The 20,932-nt window shown below is 35.6% G+C and overlaps 1 protein-coding gene across 2 annotated transcripts; it reads left to right on the top strand.

Annotated features, from left to right (window-relative positions):
- Window positions 1-17: 17 nt before the first annotated feature.
- TWF1 (twinfilin actin binding protein 1) lies at window positions 18-14,778 on the top strand. 2 transcript variants are annotated; one of them, XR_003002616.1, is made up of 10 exons: window positions 26-108; window positions 1,776-1,853; window positions 3,783-3,961; window positions 5,130-5,225; window positions 6,372-6,476; window positions 8,160-8,285; window positions 8,554-8,704; window positions 8,877-8,998; window positions 10,925-12,965; window positions 14,679-14,778. XR_003002616.1 is itself a non-coding variant. In XM_024740427.1 (9 exons), exons 1-9 carry the CDS (start codon window positions 84-86, stop codon window positions 11,093-11,095), a joined length of 1,053 nt encoding a protein of 350 aa, XP_024596195.1. In that variant the 5' UTR covers window positions 18-83; the 3' UTR covers window positions 11,096-13,002. The 2 variants fall into 2 exon arrangements, 1 of the variants encoding a protein (XP_024596195.1); XM_024740427.1 differs by lacking the exon at window positions 14,679-14,778 and having other exon boundaries at window positions 18-108; window positions 10,925-13,002.
- The last annotated feature ends 6,154 nt before the right edge of the window (window positions 14,779-20,932 follow it).

The raw sequence follows: 20,932 nt of genomic DNA, 5'->3' as shown, positions 1-20,932 counted from the left end.
GGAGTAGCCGCCACTTCCTGGAGCCGCCGGCCGGGGCCGCTCGCTGCACTCAGCGCCGGAGCCGGGAGCCCGCGGCCGCCGCCATGTCCCATCAGACCGGCATCCAAGGTAACGGCGCCGGCGCTACCTGCGGGGAAGGGACTCTTGGGAGGCCCCGGGCGAGCCGGGCGGGCGGCGGGATGGGCAGGGCCGGAGTCGGTCCCGGAGCACAGGGAGTCGGTCTCGGGGACGAGCCGGGCCTCTGCGCCTCTCCGCGCTCTCGTGTCCCGGGCGCTCCCGGCCTGCCACCCTCGCAGCCCGGGCCGGCCGCCGCCACGTTGCCGATGGATCCGAAATTCGCCGGAGCGAAGGAAATGGCTTTCCGCGGCGGCCGGGGTGAAGGGGGCGTGCCTGCCGCCGCCGCCGCCGTTAGCCCAACTTTCCCCTTTTTTATCGGACTGGGAAGACCTGGAACCGTGGAGGCGACTGGGGCTCTTTTTGCTGTCGAGAGACGGGCGAATTTTCTTTTTCACGGTCCAACTTTAGAGTTGTTACAAGATTTGGATTATCAAAAGAAAGATGCGGGAATCTTTTTCATTTCCAGTAAGGGTGCTTCCCAAACTCTTCCGCATTTTCTTCCAAAATTGGAGCATCAACACCGTTGTCTGTATCCTGAGTATGAGGCGTCTTGGTTGTTCTTAGATACTACCCAGGGAACTGAAAAGTTTGATCTGTGTGGTTGCGTTTAATCGTCCCGGGCAGGCAGTTGAATGTGCGATTATAATTGACCTGTGTTATTTCCTGGTTTGAAAATGGGCGGTCTGAAAGCGCTCACCTCATCAGAATCAAATAATATGTCCCGGGTTACTCGCGATCACTTAACGAGTTGTAATGTAAACACAAGCTCCTCCTGTTAATGGACAACGAATCTTTTCCCCAGATGAACGTCTAATTGTGTTTTGTTCTTAAGGGCCTTTGACACCACCCCACACCTCCTCCTGCACGCACAAAGACAAGCAAAACAGTCGCAAATCTAAAAGCATTGTTTTGTCTGCGTTAGTTTTGATATATATAATTATTGACTTTCATGCTTGAGCGTTATAGCAAGCACTACTAAACAGTGGTTCTTGTTCTCAATATACAACTCAAGAATAAAATTAGAACGAAATTGAAGCTTTAATAGCACAAGGGATAGGTTATTAAATATATATTTGCTCAGTGAGATTACTCCAGGTTTTTAAGAAATATGAAGTAGAGAAGTATGACCAGAAGTGCGAGCTTGAATGAATTGTGTTGTCTTTTTCTTTAATCAGGATAGGGTGTTTGACATTAATTGTTGTTTTTAAAGGTGAAAATGTAAAAATGAATTGATGAAGGAGGTGTGTTTGTTTATTATAAGCTTGAAATTGGACCAGAAGAGAGTGAAAGCAGGTTTTCAGCATTTTTCAAACAAGCAATAAAGGTGTTTTTCAAAATTGTGATTTGTGATTATTGGATTTGAGAAACTTTAATATATTCATTCCCAGTGTAAATTTCTGCTATGGAATTATTTAGGTAAAACAGGTGAGAATTAATATACTTTTAAAATATGTTAATATTTATGCTTTTTAGCTGTATACAATGTCTACTGTTACACCTTTTAATTTTTGTAATTTAAATTACTGATAAGAGAATACTGCATCTTCAAGATGTTTTCTTTGTATTACATTTCATTTTTTCCCTATTCAAGTAGCATCAGAAAGTATTAATACGTAAGTATTAAAAATAGGTTTACTTTTCTGTATCTTTTTCCACAGCAAGTGAGGATGTTAAAGATATTTTTGCCAGAGCAAGAAATGGAAAATACAGACTTCTGAAGATATCGATTGAAAATGGTTAGTTAAGCATTTTTAAATGTTGTTTGTCCTTGGATTATTGGCTGTTGTATTTTTAAACTTCTAAATCATTGTCAGTGATTTGGACTATTAATAAATGTGAAGCAGGTTCAGAGCTCACCTTTAGTTAACTTGGCTCCTCTACATTTTGGACATGTCCTACGGGCCCCTGCTTACTTTATCTTCTGCATTCTGTAGTTGACTCTCACGGAAACAAAAAGATGTTGTTTTTGGTGTGACATCTTCCTCTTACACTTTTTGTGTCTCAGTTTCTGTACCACAGTTTGTATCTAATATCAGGGCTTGCATCTCTGGAATGAAAATCAGTAACAGGTGATTATCCCACACAAAAGAAAAGTTACTTGTGAATTGTTATTCAGTAAAGTCAGTTTTGAGGTAGAAAGGAAGGATTTTAAACTCTCCCGTTTTCTCAACTTGATTGCAGTGTATGCTGCAGAAATGATTCCCTTTTCTTGTTATGGGAAAAAGTTCTGTGTGTAACAAACTATAAATTGATACTTTCAAAATAAAGCTGTACATAGGGAAATTCACTGGGTGGGAGAGTCTTTTAATTCAGCTGGTTTGAGTGTGAATAATTAATATTATAACTACTTAATCTCAAATGAATATGTTAAAATATTCCATTGACCTAATTTCTTAAATACCTTAAATATTTGGCTTTGGAAAAATATCTTGTTCTTTCATAAACTGGAAGTAAATCTAATTTGCTTTCCATTTTCTCTTATATATTAAAAATACCAAAATAGTTTGAAAAATAGGCAGTTGTTCTACATATGTTAACACACTCAACAAGAATAAACATATACTGGAAAGCAGCATATTTTAGAATATCACTATTTTCTGGTTTTATTTTTCTTTTGAGAAAATTTTTTAAATAAGGAAATTATGAATAAATAATATAACAAATACTTCCATCTCTTCTTAAATTATTAACTGCTAACATTTTTATCATATTTGCTTCAAGCCTTTTGTAATTTAATGTTGTTGTGATATAAGAACATTCACTTTAAACAGTTTTACTTCCTGACCTTCTCCTGAGACAACTGTATTAGGAACCTTATTTTTGTTCAATCTGTTTTTTATATGTATGCCTACATAACATATAGTGCTGTTTAGAGTTTTTAAGTTCACATAAACTGACATCTTTTTCTGCATCATTCCTTTTCCTGTAAACATTGCTTTTATAATTAGTTTTGATAGAGGCTCACTAATTCTTTTTAAATATGAATAGAATTGTATGATATGACTATGCCACATATTATATGTCCCTTCTCTTACTGATGAATATTTAGGCTATTTTCAGTTTCCACTGTTATTTTATAGTGCTGCAGTGAACACCTTGGTATATATGTGCAAGAGATTCTCTATGCAGAGTACATTAGCAGTTTCACTTGATTCGCCCAATAATGCCTCAAAGTGGCTGTACCAGTTTGTTTCTGGACAAATATTAAAATTTGTAGCATTATGGCCAAATAGGAGCTAAACCTGTTTTTATTTAGTATTTCTTAACTGTACAATTCAGTGTTTAATTTCAGAAATTATACCTTTGTGCGGTAGGACACTTAGTTAAATATATTTTGTTGATAATTTATAGCATAAATATTTGGACAATAGAATATAATCATCCTCTCTTCAGCCATCCAACTCAACTATTTATAATCATTTTTGTACGTTCCTTTCTTGTGTTTATAACATTATTTTAACTATGCTGGTTATAATTTTTATATCTGTTTTTAATATTGCTTTATATTATATTTATTTTCTGTGTTAAAACCTTTGCCCTTTCTATATTTTGATGTGAATAATAGCAATTAAGAACTAACTATTAATTTATTCTTCTATTCTTCATTATTCTACCATTTGGCATTTTAAACCATTTATATATCTTTTAAAAATTGTTCTTCATAGAGAAACTTGTGGTTGGAGCGTGTAGGCAGCCTTTAGATTCCTGGGATAAGGATTATGATTCCTTTGTTTTACCCCTGTTGGAGGACAAACAACCGTGCTACGTATTATTCAGGTTAGATTCTCAGAATGCCCAGGGATATGAATGGATATTCATTGCGTGGTCTCCAGACCATTCTCATGTAAGTAATTTTTTGGTTACTTATTTAACATTAAAAGCTAGAAATTTTTTTCTGAAATATTCCTAGGCCAAGAGAAAGTTAAGAAGCAACAGTCATATCTCGTAGATGGGAATGATCATGGAAAAAATCCTTGTGATTGGTAATGTAGAATCAGGGGTAATGTATTTAGATTCAGAAATCTTGACCTTGATTGAAATCAGTAGAATTATTATTGATTTTAAATTGAAAATTTTGTGGCAATTATAAATGACTCTGTGGACCTCTGAAGAATGAAGGTTACTACTTTGAGAGTAATAATTGAAATAATTCTTATAGAACTAACTGAACATTTTATTAAATATTCTCAATAGCTACCATTCAAGTGATGGGCATGCACACAAACAAGTATTTCTCTTAGGAGAGTTAGTAGACTGATTAATAGAATAAAATAAAAAGCTAGAATATGGATACTGCTCAATATTTTAAAAATTAATTCTCGTTTATTGTAGAAAAATAATAATTTTAAAAGTTATGTAGATATCATTCTCAAAAGTCATCACTTCCTATTTAATTCTGTATATGCTATCTGAAAGAAATACTGGATTTGACAGTACAAAATTATGAAATGATTTCTATTGGTTGGCAGTTATCTTTAGTAGTTTTCCATAGATGCTATCAGGCTCATTAATAATAGTATATACTGTAGTTCTTTTCTACTTTGTCCCTCATAGAATGGTTTATGCCATAGTTATGTCATGAATATTTGATTCTTAAACAACTAAATAAGTAGCGTCTGACCTAGACTTGTTTTGAGTAAAATGTGATTATCAAGTTTACTTCATTTCAGTGATTTTAAAATAGTGTTTTAAGTAGTTTTTTTAATTCCTGAATTCATTTTATACTTTGACAAAAATGAATGATTTTCTAAAATTTAGTTTTTTTCTACTTTTCAAAAAATATGACTTATAAATTGAAGTCTTCCTTAGTAGCTGTTGATATTTTAGATGCTGATGTTATGATGGTTATTTGTATACACATATTTTAACATGTTATAGTCAACGGACTTAGCTTTGTCACAGTTTATTTTCTTTTTAATGTGCTTGAAGATTTTCATACATTTATAAAGTGCTTTCTTTTGTAATGATAGTTTTCATCTATAAACTTATAAGTAAACTTTCACAATTACTAGGTTCGTCAAAAAATGTTGTATGCAGCAACAAGAGCAACTCTGAAAAAGGAGTTTGGAGGTGGCCACATTAAAGATGAAGTGTTTGGAACAGTAAAGGTACAAAACATACTTTTATGTAGATTCTGCATGTTGCACCGAGGTAATGGGATAGTTAATGTGAATTATGACTGGTGAATCGGTAAACATAAAGAATAAGAGAAAATATTATGTTTCATATGATATGCAAGTTAACTGAAACATCATACTTACACTTTTAAAATATGTTGGAATCTCCTCTGTTAGTCTTCAAACACTAGAATATCCCTTGGAGATCATTTAGTTCAACCCCTCATTTAGTTCAACCTTTTCATTTTAAGGATGTGGAGATAGGCTCAGAAAAATGAGAGACTACTTAAAAGAGATAGTAGGTTTTAGATATTTTGGATGTTTACACTTATGCTGTGGAAGCAATAGCTGTATTAATTGAACTAGAACATTGAGGCAGGTAAATTGATTGATAATTAATTGGGGTAATTGTTGATTAATAAATTGTTAAGTTATGATTAAGAATTTACTTCATTATAAAATTTGTATGGTAAATACATGTATGTAGATATACCCCCAAATTAAGAAAATTACAGTGTATTTTTTCAACAGGTTTTTTGTTTTTTAGAGCTTTTATTGTGATTCAGGGAGTAATGTATTCTGGTGGATAGAGCATGAGACTAGATGGGTATCCTTTGCTTATTCACATCAGTTGTGAAGTGGCCTGGTTTCTCAATTCTATTCTCAGTCTTCCAAACCACACAATTTTGATGAGAAGTAAACTTCTTTGGAATATTTTTTATTTTAAATAACTGTAATTATTTTCTATGAATAATTATAGAGAAATTATATAATTCATTACAGTACAGAATTCAGAATTGAATATGTTGATTATTGAATAACTATGGGGCAGGCTTCCTCAGGTTAATTACAATTGTCCTGTAGACTTGCAGCATGATCAGGTTCGTCATGTGGCTGGCATTACCACCATCACACTCACACAAAAGATCTAATAATTGTAAAGCTTTAAGAAATGAAGTGTAGCTAATCCCCTTAAAACTTTTGAAACCTGTAGAATAGAATATTTTTTAAAAAAAAAAGAAGTAATAAAATTATTGTTACTGTTTATTTTTAGTTAAAATATTTTCTGTTAAATTAATGATTTTGTTTTCCTAAAGTAGCCTCACAACTAGTAACAGTCAGTTTCTGTGCTCACAGGAAGATGTGTCATTACATGGATATAAGAAATATTTGCTGTCACAGTCTTCTCCTGCCCCACTGACTGCAGCTGAAGAAGAATTACGACAGATTAAAATTAATGAGGTATTATTACCATTTTGAAACCTTGCAAGATTCTAAGTGATTAAAAATATTGTATTTTTAATTAATCGATGAAGAGGTAACTAGAGAATAAGTAAGTTAGATAGCTTACATTTATTCTGTTCAGTTTAGAGACAAGACTGACAAGACTGTGCTCAATGTGTCTTCAGGAAAAAGTTAAAAGTGAATATTAAACTTCATGCCAGTTTCATAAATAGCTTTCTCCTGTCTTTATAATGTAGGTTATAGATTAGTAATCTTCCTGTGAGAAGTACAACTGTTTTTAACTTTGTACTTTGAATACTAAATATCGATAAATGGGAAAAGTATGTGTTATCTATGTAGTGTGAGGGATATTATATCTAATGAGGTTGCCTGAAGAAGGTTTGTTTTGTTATTTCAGAGAATACTGACGACTAAAGAGAGTAAAACATAAATGCTGTAGTGTGTTTAGGATTTCTAGAGGCTCTATAAATTCTATGGACATTACTTGGATGGGTGTGTGCATATATATAGATATATATGGGAGATGGTTATTTGAGTACTTGTTTAGCATATTAGAGTCAATAAATTTCATCCATATTATAGTTTATCATATTTCTAATGTGTTTACTGCAGCAATTCTAAATTAGAATAGCTACTGTATTTCTAACAGAATTTTATAGAAAAGAACAAGTAGCAGAAACTACTATTCACTTGTCTGAGTAACAGACTAATAAGAATCAGTCTGAAAAGTGATTGAATATTATTTAATATTGACCTGATAGCAAGGATCTATCTTTATATTATTTTAACTCAAGTTATTTGAGTATGGATTTTTACATGGTTTTTTTTTTTACAAGTTTGATAGTTTGTTTTATTCCTTGCAATCAGAACCCAGAGGATCTTATTGGGGTATGCATTTGCATATGTTCTATGATGTTTTCATTATACAATACCATTTATGCTGTAGAATCTCCATTCATTTTTTTTTAAAGTAAAATTTCTATTTGACTTTGTTGCAACACTGCAAATGAGACCCTATACTATGCTGTCATTTACTGAGTATAAAAGTCTTAAATATGTGCATTGAAAGCTTTCTTGACGTACTCTTCTCTTCCGATACGTGCACACCCGTGTTCTTAGTAATGAAAGCTCTAAGTGTGGAACTTCTGCAGTAGTATAATTTGTTGAGCTGTGTTGTGTCTTTGTATATTGTTTGTACTCCTTTCAACTCAGTGCATGGTGTTTGTGTTGCATTTTATGTCTAGCAGAACAAAGTAAAGTTCTATGCATATTATATTTATATCACACTGTTCATAAATTTTATCAAGTAAAACTTTGTAATTAAAAGTGTAATCTGAAGACACTTCAGAGAGCTTACGTAGCTCATGGCAATTGTGCCAAACCAAACATATAAGCAAAGCCCCACTAACATTGCACACTCAACTCAGATGTTCACTTCCGGCATTTTCATCAAAATGTGGCATACACTCTTGCATGTTGACAAAGTGCTAGCAGAACCTGAAACAAATGTGAAAATTATTTGCTTTTTAAGTTCATAGTGTTTTAATTGTTAATTTTAATTATATTAAAATGGGCAAGGGTGGAATGACCCTCACTCTGTAGAGCTTGGGTTTTCTTCTCTTTGCCATCTGACACTGCTAAATGCTAAACTTCATCGGTAAATTGAATCTGTCATACTAGGTACAAACTGATGTGAGTGTGGACACTAAGCATCAAACACTACAAGGAGTAGCATTTCCTATTTCTCGAGAAGCTTTTCAGGCTTTGGAAAAATTGAATAACAGACAGCTCAACTATGTGCAGTTGGTAAGAGATATAATGATTATTATGAAATGGCTTCACTTTTTGGTATCTATGGCTTGTATAAGGTTTGTTTTTAATGGATATTAAATCTTTTTATTTGCTTCCTTTTTATTTTTTATTCATTTTTTTTTTAAACTACAAAAGCAATATATATTCACTGTGGAAAAAGTGAAATTGTGTAAGTTTCCTCTTGTCTCCTTGTTTTTTAATTTATGAATTTTAAATTTCTGTGTATCTGTCTTAATAAATGTATTTTGTTTCTTATTGACAGGAAATAGATATAAAAAATGAAATTATAATTTTGGCCAACACAATAAATACAGAACTAAAAGATTTGCCAAAGAGGATTCCCAGAGATTCAGCACGTTATCATTTCTTTCTGTATAAACATTCCCATGAAGGAGACTATTTGGAGTCTATAGGTATATGATACTTTTTTTTTTTAACATAATACTTTCAGTTTGCTGATTGATATTTCATCACTATATTCTTTCTTATTTCTTGGCCAGAGGGCTTAGTTGTAGCTTTATGAGGTTTAGTATGTGCTTTAATTGATATGCTGCTAATTGGATTTATTATTATTTTAATTTACAGTTTTTATTTATTCAATGCCTGGATACACATGCAGTATAAGAGAACGGATGCTGTATTCTAGCTGCAAGAGCCCTCTGCTAGAGATTGTAGAAAGACAACTACAAATGGATGTCATTAGAAAGGTAATTACCTATCTATTTATTTATCTAATTTATTTTATCTAATTTATCTTATTAATATATTTAATACCTACCTATTTATTTTTAATTTTTCAGTTTTTGTTACATTTTTATTGTCTTTCGTGTAGTTCATGATGTATTGTGGTTTATAAATGATAGGTTTTTTTTTTCTTATCCTCATCATAAATCCTTAGGAACTCCTCTAAGTGCTTGAGGATGGCCTATCATGACCCCAGTCTCCCTGTAGATCTGTATTCTCTAATATGTAGCCACAAGCTACATGTGGCTATTTAAATTTAAATATACATAAAAATTAAACGAAATTTAAAATTCAGTTCCTTAAAAGCACCAGCCACATTTCAAGTGCTCATTTTAGCCACATGTGGCCAATGGCACTGTATTGGATGGTGCAGAATTTAGAAAACATTTCCATATTGCAGAAAGTTTTGCTGGATGGTGCTACTAAAGCTGCATACTTGTGATTGTCTCAAGACTTTATTAATAAGGAACTACAGTCTCTATTTATAACTGAACCATGGGATGGTTGAGAATCTTTCCAGTTGTTGGGAAAGGAGAGAATGGGCATAAACATGAATTTGGGGAGCTAAGTTTCCTTAAATTTATTTTCTTAAATGCAGGTGAGGCATGGGAAAAGATATGGTTTATTCTTGAGCCCTTCAACTCTTAAAACACAGGTCCTTACAAATTACCAGTGTTTTAGGTACTGAGCCCTTTAAGAGCTTTTTAAGTTCTTAAGAATCACTTTCTATAGCAGGGGCTGGCTGACTTTTTCTACCAGAAGACCAGATAGTAAATATTTTAGGCTTTGCCAGGCCACATATGGTCTTTGTCACATATTCTTCTTTGTTTTATTATTTTGTTTGTTTTTACAACCCTTTAAAAATGTAAAACACTCTCTTAACTTGAGCAGATTTGGCCTGCAGGCCATAGTTTGCCAACCTGTGTTATAGAGTGATTTCAAGTGACCCAAGTGATGAAAGGGCCATGAGTAATGTTTCTTGAAAATATGTAGTGTACCAAAGCAGAACAACTTAAGAATATAGTGGTGATTCCTACTGTACTACTTTTAAACATTAGTTAAATTGGAGAAGAAAGAGAGAACCAAATAGAAAATGAGTATAGCTAATTATATATTCAAGCAACTCATTTAGCTCCCTCCTCCTCCCCCCAAATAAGATGAAAGTGAACTATTTTCATATGGTCCTTGGTTCTCTCTTGCTGGAATGAGTATTATTGGTGAGCGTTCACACCTGAAAACTGGCTCATTGCTTGTATTAGGTTTTGGTTTTTTTTTTAACATCTTTATTGGAGTATAATTGCTTTACAATGGTGTGTTAGTTTCTGCTTCACAACAAAACGAATCAGTTATATATATATATACATATGTTGCCATATCTCTTCCCGCTTGCGTCTCCCTCCCTCCCACCCTTCCTATCCCACCCCTCCAGGCGGTCACAAAGCACCAAGCTGATCTCCCTGTGCTATGCGGCTGCTTCCCACTAGCTATCTACCTTACGTTTGGTAGTGTATATATGTCCATGCCTCTCTCTCGCTTTGTCACAGTTTACCCTTCCCCCTCCCCATATCCTCAAGTCCATTCTCTAGTAAGTGTGTGTCTTTATTCCTGTTTTACCCCTAGGTTCTTCATGACATTTTTTTTTTCTTAAATTCCATATATATGTGTTAGCATATGGTATTTGTCTCTCTCTTTCTGACTTACTTCACTCTGTATGACAGACTCTAGGTCTATCCACCTCATTACAAATAACTCAATTTCGTTTCTTTTTATGGCTGAGTAATATTCCATTGTATATATGTGCCACATCTTCTTTATCCAAATCTGTATTAGGTTTTGAATGTTGTGTTTTCTCACATTGCATCACACTTTGCTAATTTTATCTCTTACAGATTGAGATAGACAATGGGGATGAGTTGACTGCAGACTTCCTTTATGAAGAAGTACACCCCAAGCAGCATGCACATAAACAAAGTTTTGCAAAACCAAAAGGTCCTTCAGGAAAAAGAGGAATTCGAAGACTAATTAGGGGTCCAGCTGAAACTGAAGCCACTACTGATTAAAATTATTACAATACTAGTTTTTTTAAAAGTCCAGCTTTTAGTACAGGAGAACTGAAATCATTCCACGTTGATGTATAGTAGGGGAAAAAATTGTTCTTTTTGAAAATCAGCACTTTTCACTTCTGTGTGTTTTTAAATTAATGTTATAGAAGACTCATGATTTCTATTTTTGAGTTAAAGCTAGAAAAGGGTTTGACATAATGATGTTTAATTTCATCACAGTTTTCATAGAGTGATGATTCCACACTTTCACATAGTTCTTAAAATTTTATAGAGTTGGGCCAATTCCAGAAAATCTAAAGTAAGATACAATTCTTACTACTCTTCGGTGATACATCACTTTTTTTCTTCAAGGGAGAGAGGAAGACCTTAAAATATTCATTCCACTTAATGAATATGTTAAGGACCAGATTAGATTATTTTCTAAGCTGAAAACTTCATGTGCCTAGGAAAAGGTGCTCTGAAGAGCAGTGATCACTCAGACTGAGATCATGTCTACAACTTTTAGAAACAGTGCTTTATTGCAGCAGTCTTTTCTATTTGACTTTTTCATTTTTTAAATGGCATTAAAATTTCAGAAAATCAACTCACTCTGAAACATTAAGGGTACCAGATATATACTTCAGGATTTCTGATGATGTTGAAAGACACGTTGAAACTGCTTTAGTAAATGCTCTTTTTAGTGCTTTAAAAATTTTCCATTTCAAAAGTAAGTCGTTTCATTATAGGTAGTGTGAGACCAAATATTTATGTCCAGTTGAATATTAAATTAATATCATTCAAAAGCAAACAAAACTAAAGTCAACAATATTGAAAAAGTTTTAAACCGATTGATTTCTCTCTAAAACCATATATTTATAGGCAAATATTCAGATTTAACAGAATTATTTTAAAGTCCTAGTACTCATCAGCCTAACACAGATAAACAAATCTTGTTTCAATTTATATCTTATTTCAAAACACAGTTAACTGTTTTCTAAAGCTTTGCATTTTCAATTACAACCTACAGAGATTTTGAGCCTCGTTTTCTCTGATACTTGAAATAGAGGGAGCTAGAAAACTTCATCATGTTTAATCTGATAAACCTGCTGCAAGAGCCATAATTTAGAGGACTTTTCTAAACGAACTGGGGATCCGGGATTTAGAATTTCTTGATCTAAACTTTATGCTGCATAGAACAAATACCAGAAATGTACATTTCATAGTATAAAATATGAAACACTCATTTTTACACTTTATTATCTAAGGTAATATATGCACCTTTCAGAAATTCAATGTGTGTTCAACTAAAAGCATGTTAGAATAATGAGTTGACAGATTTTTTTGTTTTCTAGAATTAAGAGTATTTGTGTGGGGTTTTGTTTGTTTACAAATAATCAGACTATAATGCAAAATAATTGACGGTAATGTTGCACTTGTTTATGAAAGATGTAGTTTAAATTCTTCCGTGGGTGCACACATAGACACACATACACACAAACTACTGCATTGAGAATCCTGGAGCTGTGTTGTCGACCATAGGCCAAGCTGCTGAAGCTGTTATTTTCGGTCAGGAAGAAAGTTAACCTGTCATGAAGGTATAAAATAATTTAGTAGTGAATGTTTTTCTCCACCATCCATGTGCAATTATGCTCTTAAACTCTGTTACACTACATGAAAGTAAGTGGACATTCCAGAATATAGATGTGATTATATAATCTTTAATTATTATTAAACCAATGATTGTTGAAAATCAATGATGCATTTGTTATAGAGTATAACTCATCGTTTATGTTTTAGGTGATGTCATAACAATAGAAGGTGAATAAAGTATTCCCAGTGAATTTATATAGCAGTGAAGAATTACATGCCTTCTGTGGACATTTTATAAGTGCGTTTTATATTGCAATAAAATTTTTTTCTCTAAATTGTGTACTAAATTGGTTTTCTAGTATAACCTTTTTTTGTTTGTTTGGATAAGTCTGCATAATGCAATACCTGGTGATAGGTTAGATAGCCCATTCATCTATTTGTTAATTAACCTATCTAAATCGAAAAGGATTTTAAATAGTTTGAAACCTAAGCAAGTTGTGTCAATAGAGTGCTTTAGTAGATTAGAACTTTTCCACTACTGCAGCAATAATGGAAACGTCATGAGTTAGTTCCTACTGTGATAGCAGCAACCCAGTACAATAGGGTGACCGACATACTTGACAGTAAGCTGTTAAAAGACATTCACCCAGCAAATACTGAGTGCATTCCAGTTTCAATTCAGTATCAAATTGATCCTTTTTATTAGAACTATATTACAAGATCGATGTCTTTGGTAGCAGTTTCACCGAGACAGAACTGTTCTTAAAAGGTCTGATTTTGAGAACTATTTTAAAAAGTTAAATTCTTTATGGCATTTCTACTCAGAACTAAATTCATGTGCCTGAGGTTCATATTGTAGTTTGGTATAAATCCTTTCACACGTTTTCTTTGCATATACAACCATATGTTATGATGATTGGAGTTTTTTTTTAAGTACTGATTCTGGGGCTTCATCTCCAGAGCTTTTGATGAGTAAGTGGGCCCAGGAGTCACATAGTTACACAAATGATTTATGTGTAGCCATGACTGGGTACAGTTTGTCTTAAATGATATAAAGTGAGGGTTCCCCCCACCCCGTTCAGTCAACAAACTTTCTAAGTATTCCTGTATATTGGTCTATAGTGGTTACGCTGAAAGGTAACATCTCATAGAATAAAATGTAGCCCCCACTCTTGCCCACTAACTCCTGCATGACTTGGCTCATGGCTATCTCCACCTCCCTTGATCAGTCAGCTGCTGGCTGGACCTCTGAAGGACCAGGCACACTGCTGCCTCAGGAACGCTGAGTGTGTTCCTCACACTGGCTTACTCCACCCCGATATCTACGTGCCTTCCTCCCTCACTTCATGCAGGTCTCTGCTCAAGTGTACTCCCTGTCCTCTCACCTTGATCCTGCTTTATCTCTCCTCAAAGCACTTAGGAATTACATATCTATGTATATATTGGTTGTCTCCTCCACTAAAATACAAGTTTGATGGAGGAAAGAGACTTGGTTTTATTCACTGATGCATCTTCAGCACCTGGAACAGTGTCTAGGACATAGTGGATATTTTACTTGTTGAATAAATAAAAGAATGAGATTTTACCTTTCCTTGGACAGTGGGGAAGGGAGCACATTGAAGCAGTGGTAGGTTCAGCACAGAGGCTCTGGCCTCTGCTGCTGTATTTCTGGGCAGAGCAAACATCACTAGCACTGACAACCTCTTGCCCTCGGAAGATTATAGTTTCTACCTCAGGAGACTCCAGTACTGACTCATTCCTGAGCAGCAAGTGTCTTCCCGTGGGGATGGATCCTCATTCAGCTGACTGTTCTGGAAAGACCAAAGGCTAAGTTCTACTCAATGGCTAATGCTGATCCACCACCATCTGCATTTGCTAGAATTCAGTTAGGCGGTAGTGCCTTATAAACCTCCGGACGCTTAACAGGAAGAGGTGCTTTTCTGAGGTGGGGGGAGTATATTTTATTTACATTTTAAAAATCTGATAACTAATATCTTTTCCTCCTTTTCAGCCCCAGAGACTTGGGAACGGAAAGAACAGGAACTTCAAAGACCTACTTCTCACACAGAAGCACACACCACCATGGCTTACACCAGCAAAGGAAGAGAAAGTGTACCGCATAAAAAAAAAAAAAAAATGAAAGGGACAGAGAGGGGGCAAGTCAGTTTGAAGGGGTTGGTAAGTTCTTCGTGGCCCCTCCCCTCCTCTTCCTTCCTATGTTACCTCCTGTTCTGGTTTCCCTGTGCACCCTCCACATTCATGCCTTCATGAATGGGGGTTAAATTAATTTCTTAGTCTCCTATTATCAAGCTGTATGGATAAGAGCACATGGGTCATATTTTTGCACACGTGTGTGTGTGGGTGTGAGAGAGAGAGAGAGAGAGAGAGAGAGGCTGTCACTTCCTGGCTATATGACTGAATCAGTTATGTATTGCTACCATACTAATGCATGACCAATTACCCCCAGATGTAGGGGTTTAAAACAGCAATTATTTTCTACATGTCTCCAGTTGGCTGACCTCTCTCACATCTGTGGTCTGCTGGCAGGTTGGCTCGTGTGGGATGACCTCATCTGAGATGACTTTTCTCTGCTGAGCATGGTTTCAGCAGCAGCATGTTAGCCCTGGCTTGTTCTCATGGCAGTGGCAGCGTCCCATGACAGAGAAAGTGAAAAGTGGTGCACAGGGGCTCTGGAGGCCCAGGCTTGGAACTGAAACGTCACTCTTCCTGCAGTCTATTGACCACAGCAAATTACAAGGCCAGTTTGGATATAAGGACTAGGGAAATGAAATTTACCTCTTGATGGGAAGAATTACAAAACCATATTGTAAAGGGCATGGATCTAGGGAAGAGTGGAGAATTGCAATCTAACACAATGAACATAAGGGAGAAGTTACTTAAATTTGGGGGCATCAATTTCCTCAATAAGAAAAAAATGGGACCTACATTATAGAGCTCTAAAATGTGATCATGCCCTTTAACATAATGCTTGGCATTAACAGCCCAGCAAATGACAGAGAAGATGATTATGATCAATATGATGACAGAGAGCATAGTAAAGGTTCCAGGCTGATGTCAGATGCCTGAGTTAAAATTCCAGCTCTGCAATTTAATAGCTGCATAATCTTGGGCAAGTTACTTCACTTCAATTTCCTCATTTATAAAGTGTGAAGAATAATATGATCAGATTCATAGGATTGTTATGAGAGATTTCTGCACGGGGAATCTGAAAAGACTGTGGAATGGATACCAGCATTGAATTTTAAAAAACTGTTATGAGTTTGCCGGGTGGACAGCAGAGGGAAGAGCATTCAAAGCGGAATAGAAAGATGGACGACCATATGCCCAGATACACAGATGTCATGTTCAAGAAATTCCAGGAAGTGCAGTTGTTTGGGAGAAAGGTATAATATATTTCAGACTGGTTGGCTAAAGATGAGAACTACAAGAATCTATCCATATGCATATGGATGATATTTGAAACTCCATAAGTAGATAAGATACAAAGGTCTGGAAAGAAGAGTATCCAGGATAGAATCAATATTATTCTACTTAAACTAGGAAAATATCGGGTAATTCAGATCAAACCTTTCCCTGAGGAAAACTAGGGGAAAAATTCTGCTCAAAGGCATCAGTGTGCTACTAAGGTAGTGATGAAATATAGAACCAAGATATGGGAGAAAACATAAATCCAAAGAGATGAACCCAGTATGTAGGGCTACTACTTCCTTGGGACCATTTGCCAGTTCTGGGAGAAGCTATGAACAGATGTGTACACATATTTTTTTAGTACCTGTGTTCAGTTCTTTTGGATACACACCCAGGAGTGGAATTGCTGTGTCATTGGTATTCTATGTTTAACTCTGTGAAGAGCTACCAATCTATTTTCCACAATGGCTGCACCATTTATATTCCCATCAGCAATGTACAAAGTTCCCAATTTCCCCACATCCTCACCAATATTTGTAATAGCTATAGAGGTATCTCATTGTGGTTTTGATTTGTATTTCCCTAATGACTAATGCTGCTGAGCACCTTTTCATGTGCTTATTGACCATTTGTATATCTTCCTTGGAGAAATATCTATTCAGATCCTTTGCCTATTTTGAAATTATTTTTATTTTTATTATTGCCTGTAAGAGTGTTTTGTATATTCTGGATAGTAGATTCTAATCACATATTATTTTCACATATGCCTTTCTATTGATTGTCTTTTCACTTTCTTGGGTGACGTCCTTTGATACACAAAAGTTTAGAATTTTGGTGAAGTCCAATTTATACTTTTTTTTTCTTTCTGTTTTTTCTGTACTCTCGGTGTCAGATTTAAGAAACAGTTGCCTAATCCAGGGTCACAAATATTTACACCTGTTTTCTTTTAAGAGTTTTGTAATTTTAGCTCTTACCTTTAGGTATTTCACCCATTTTGAGTTAATTTTTGTATATGATGTGAGGTAAGGGTCCTACTCATTCTTTTCCAGGTAGATATCCAATTGTCCCAGCACCATCTATTGAAAAAACCATTCTTTCCTCCATGGAATGGTCTTGGCAAACGATTGACCATATATGTAAGAGTTTAGTTCTGGACTTTCAATTCTATGTCATTGATCTATATGTCTGTCCTTATGTCAGCATCACACTGTTTGGATTACTGTATTTTCATAACTTGGAAATGTGAGTCCTCAACTTTGTACTTTTTAAAAAAATAATATTTTGGCTATTCTTGGCTATTCTATATGATACTAACTGAGGGGGGGGAGCGGGGTGTTTGTTTTAGATGGCCTTTATCAGATTGAGGAAGTTACCTTCTATTCTTAATTGGTGAGTGTTGGATTTTGTCGAATGCTTTCTCTATTGATATAATCATGTGGGTTTTGTCTTTTATTCTATTTAAATGGTGTTTTGTAGTCACTGATTTTTGTATGCTGAACCAACTTTGCATTTCTGGGATACATTCTACTTGGTTTTGGTATGTAATCCTATTTATATGTTGCTGGATTCAGCTTGCTAGAATTTTGGGGGGAAATTTTTGTGTCTACTTTGGGCACTGCCTTTGCTGCATGAGTTTTGTTGTGTGTTTTTCATTCCTCTCAAAGTATTTTATAATTTGCCTCATGATTTCTTCTTTACTCATTGGCTATTTAAGAGTGTTTTGTTTAATTTACACATATTGGTGAATTCCCCAAATTTCCTTCTGTTATTAATTTCTAATTTCATTCTCCTGTGGTTGGAATACGTGCTTTGTACGATTTAAATACTTTGAAATTCATTGAGATTTGTCCTGTTTTCTGGAACCTGTAAATGCTCTGGACGTGCAGGCTCAGCGGCCGTGGCTCACGGGCCCAGCCACTCCGTGACATGTGGGATCTTCCCGGACCGGGGCACGAACCCGTGTCCCCTGCATTGGCAGGCGGACTCTCAACCACTGTGCCACCAGGGAAGCCCGTTTTGGAAGATTTTTAATTGCAGTTTCAATTTCATTACTTGTGATTGGTCTGTTTATATTTTCTATTTCTTTCTGGTTCAGTCTTGGAAGGAAATTTTTCCATTTCTTCCAGGTTGTTCATTTTATTGGCATAGAGTTGCTTGTAGTAGTCTCTTATGATTTTTTGTATTTCTGCGGTGTCAGTTGTAACTTCTCCTTTTTAATTTCTAACTTTATTGATTTGAGTCCTCTCTTTTTCTTGATGAGTCTGGCTAAAGGTTTACCTATTTTGTTTATCTTTTCAAAGAACCAGCTTTTAGTTTCATTAATTTTTGCTACTGTTTTCTTCACTTCTATTTCATTTATTTCTGCTCTGATTTTTGTGATTTCTTTCCTTCTACTAGCTTTGGGTTTTGTTTGTTCTTTCTCCAGTCGCTTTAGGTGTAAGGTTAGGTTGTTTGAGATTTTTCTTTTTTCTTGAGGTAGGATTAATTTGCTGTAAACTTTCTTAGGACAGCTTTTGGTGCATCCCATAGGTTTTGGGTCATGTGTTCTCATTGTCATTTGTTTCTATGTGTTTTTGATTTCCTCTTTGATTTCTTGAGTGATCTTTTCGTTATTTAGTAGCATATTGTTTAGTCTGCATGTATTTGTGGGTTTTTTTGTTTGCTCTTTTTTGTTTTTTTTTTGTGGTACGCAGGCCTCTCACTGTTGTGGCCTCTCCCGTTGCGGAGCACAGGCTCCGGACGTGCAGGCTCAGCAGCCATGGCTCACGGGCCCAGCTGCTCCGTGGCATGTGTGATCTTCCTGGACCGGGGCATGAACCCATGTCCCTTGCATCGGCAGGCAGACTCTCAACCACTGTGCCACGAGGGAAGCCCACTGTTTGTGTTTTTTACAGTATTTTTCCTGTAATTGCTTTCTAATCTCATAGCGTTGTGGTCAGAAAAGATGCTTGATACAATTTAAATTTTCTTAAGTTTACCGAGGCTTGATTTGTGACCCAAGATGTGATCTTTCCTGGAGAATGTTCCATGAGCACTTGAGAAGAAAGTGTATTCTGTTGTTTTTGGATGGAATGTCCTACAAATATCAATTAAGTTCATCTTGTTTAATGTCATTTAAAGCTTGTGTTTCCTTATATATTTTCAGTTTGGATGATCTGTCCATTGGTGAAAGTGGGGTGTTAAAGTCCCCTACTATGATTGTGTTATGGTCGATTTCCCCTTTTATGGCTGTAAGCATTTGCCTTATATATTGAGGTTCCCTATGTTGGGTGCATAAATATTTACAATTGTTATATCTTCTTCTTGGTTGATCCCTTGATCATTACATAGTGTCCTTCCTTATCTCTTGTAACATTCTTTACTTTAAAGTCTATTTTGTCTAAGTATTGCTACTCCAGCTTACTTTTCATTTCCATTTGCATGGAATATATTCTTCCATCCCTTCACTTTCAGTCTATATGTGTCTCTAGGTCTGAAGTGGGTCTCTTGTAGATAGCATATATATGAGTCATGTTTTTGTTTCTATTCAATCAGTCTGTGTCTGTTGGTTGGAACACTTAAGCCATTTGCATTTAAGGTAATTATCGATATGTATGTTCCTATTACCATTTTCTTTATTGTTTTGGGTCTGTTTTTGTAGGTCTTTTTCTTTCTCTTGTGTTTCCTACCTAGAGAAGTTCCTTTAGCATTTGTTGTAAGGCTGATTTGGTGGTGCTGAATTCTCTTAGCTTTTGCTTGCTCGTAAAGCTTTTGATTTCTCTGTCAGATCTGAATGAGATCCTTGCTGGGTGGAGTAATCTTGGTTATAGGTTTTTCCCTTTCATTCCTTTAATTATATCCTGCCACTCCCTTCTGGCCTGCAGAGTTTCTGCTGAAAGATCAGCTGATAACTTTATGGGGATTCCCTTGTATGCTATTATTTCCTTTTTCCTTGCTGCTTTCAATGTTTTTCTTTGAATTTAATTTTTGTTAGTTTAATTAATATGTGCTTTGGTGTGTTTCTCCTTGCATTTATCCTGTATGGGACTCTCTGTGCTTCCTGAGCTTGGATGGCTATTTCCTTTCCCATGTTATGGGGTTTTTGACTGTAATCTCATCAGATATTTTCTCAGACCCTTTCTCTTTGTCTTCTTCTTCTGAGACACATAATTCAAATGTTGGTTCATTTAATGTTGTCTCAGAGGTCTCTGAGACTGTCCTCATTACTTTTCATTCTTTTTTCATTATTCTGCTCCTTGGCAGTCATTTCCACCATTCTATCTTCCAGCTCACTTATTAATTCTTCTGTCTCAGTTATTTTGCTATTGATTCCTTCTAGTGTATTTTTCATTTCATTCATTGTGTTGTCCATCACTGTTTGTTTTTTCAGTTCTTCTAGGTCCTTGTTAATCATTTCTCATATTTTCTTGATCCATGCCTACATTCTATTTCGAGATTTTGGATCATCTTTACTATGATTATTCTGAATTCTTTTTCAGGTAGTTTGCCTATTTTCTTTTTACTTATTTGGTCTTGTAGGTTTTTACCTTGCTCCTTCGTCTGTGACATAGTTTTTTGTCTTCTCATTTTTTTCTTTTGATGGGTGGGGCTGTGTTCCTGTCTTGCTGGTTGTTTGGCCTATGGTGTCCAGCATTTGTGTTTGCAGGCAGTTGGGTGGAGCCGGGTCTTGGTGCTGAGATGAGGACCTTCGGGAGACCTCACACTGATTAATATCACTGGGACCTGACGTTCTCTGTTAGTCCAGCAGCTTGGACTCAGTGCTCCTACTACAGGAGCTCAGGCCTAACCACTGGACTGGGAACCAAGACCCTGCAAACCATGTGGCAGAGCAAAAAA

This window comes from Neophocaena asiaeorientalis, unplaced genomic scaffold (assembly GCF_003031525.2).
Source record: "Neophocaena asiaeorientalis asiaeorientalis breed wild unplaced genomic scaffold, Neophocaena_asiaeorientalis_V1.1 scaffold340, whole genome shotgun sequence".
NCBI classification, from domain to species: Eukaryota; Metazoa; Chordata; class Mammalia; order Artiodactyla; family Phocoenidae; genus Neophocaena; species Neophocaena asiaeorientalis.
The sequence above is the reverse complement of the archived record's forward strand: the minus strand, read 5'-3'. Positions and strand labels throughout refer to the sequence as shown.

Bases quoted from the DNA above. Each gene is read 5' to 3' on its own strand.
- TWF1 (XM_024740427.1), top strand. From the start codon at position 84: ATGTCCCATCAGACCGGCATCCAAG. The intron at 5,226-6,371 runs GTACAAAACATA...CTGTGCTCACAG, and splicing joins AAGTGTTTGGAACAGTAAAG to GAAGATGTGTCATTACATGG. The intron at 6,477-8,159 runs GTATTATTACCA...CTGTCATACTAG, and splicing joins GACAGATTAAAATTAATGAG to GTACAAACTGATGTGAGTGT.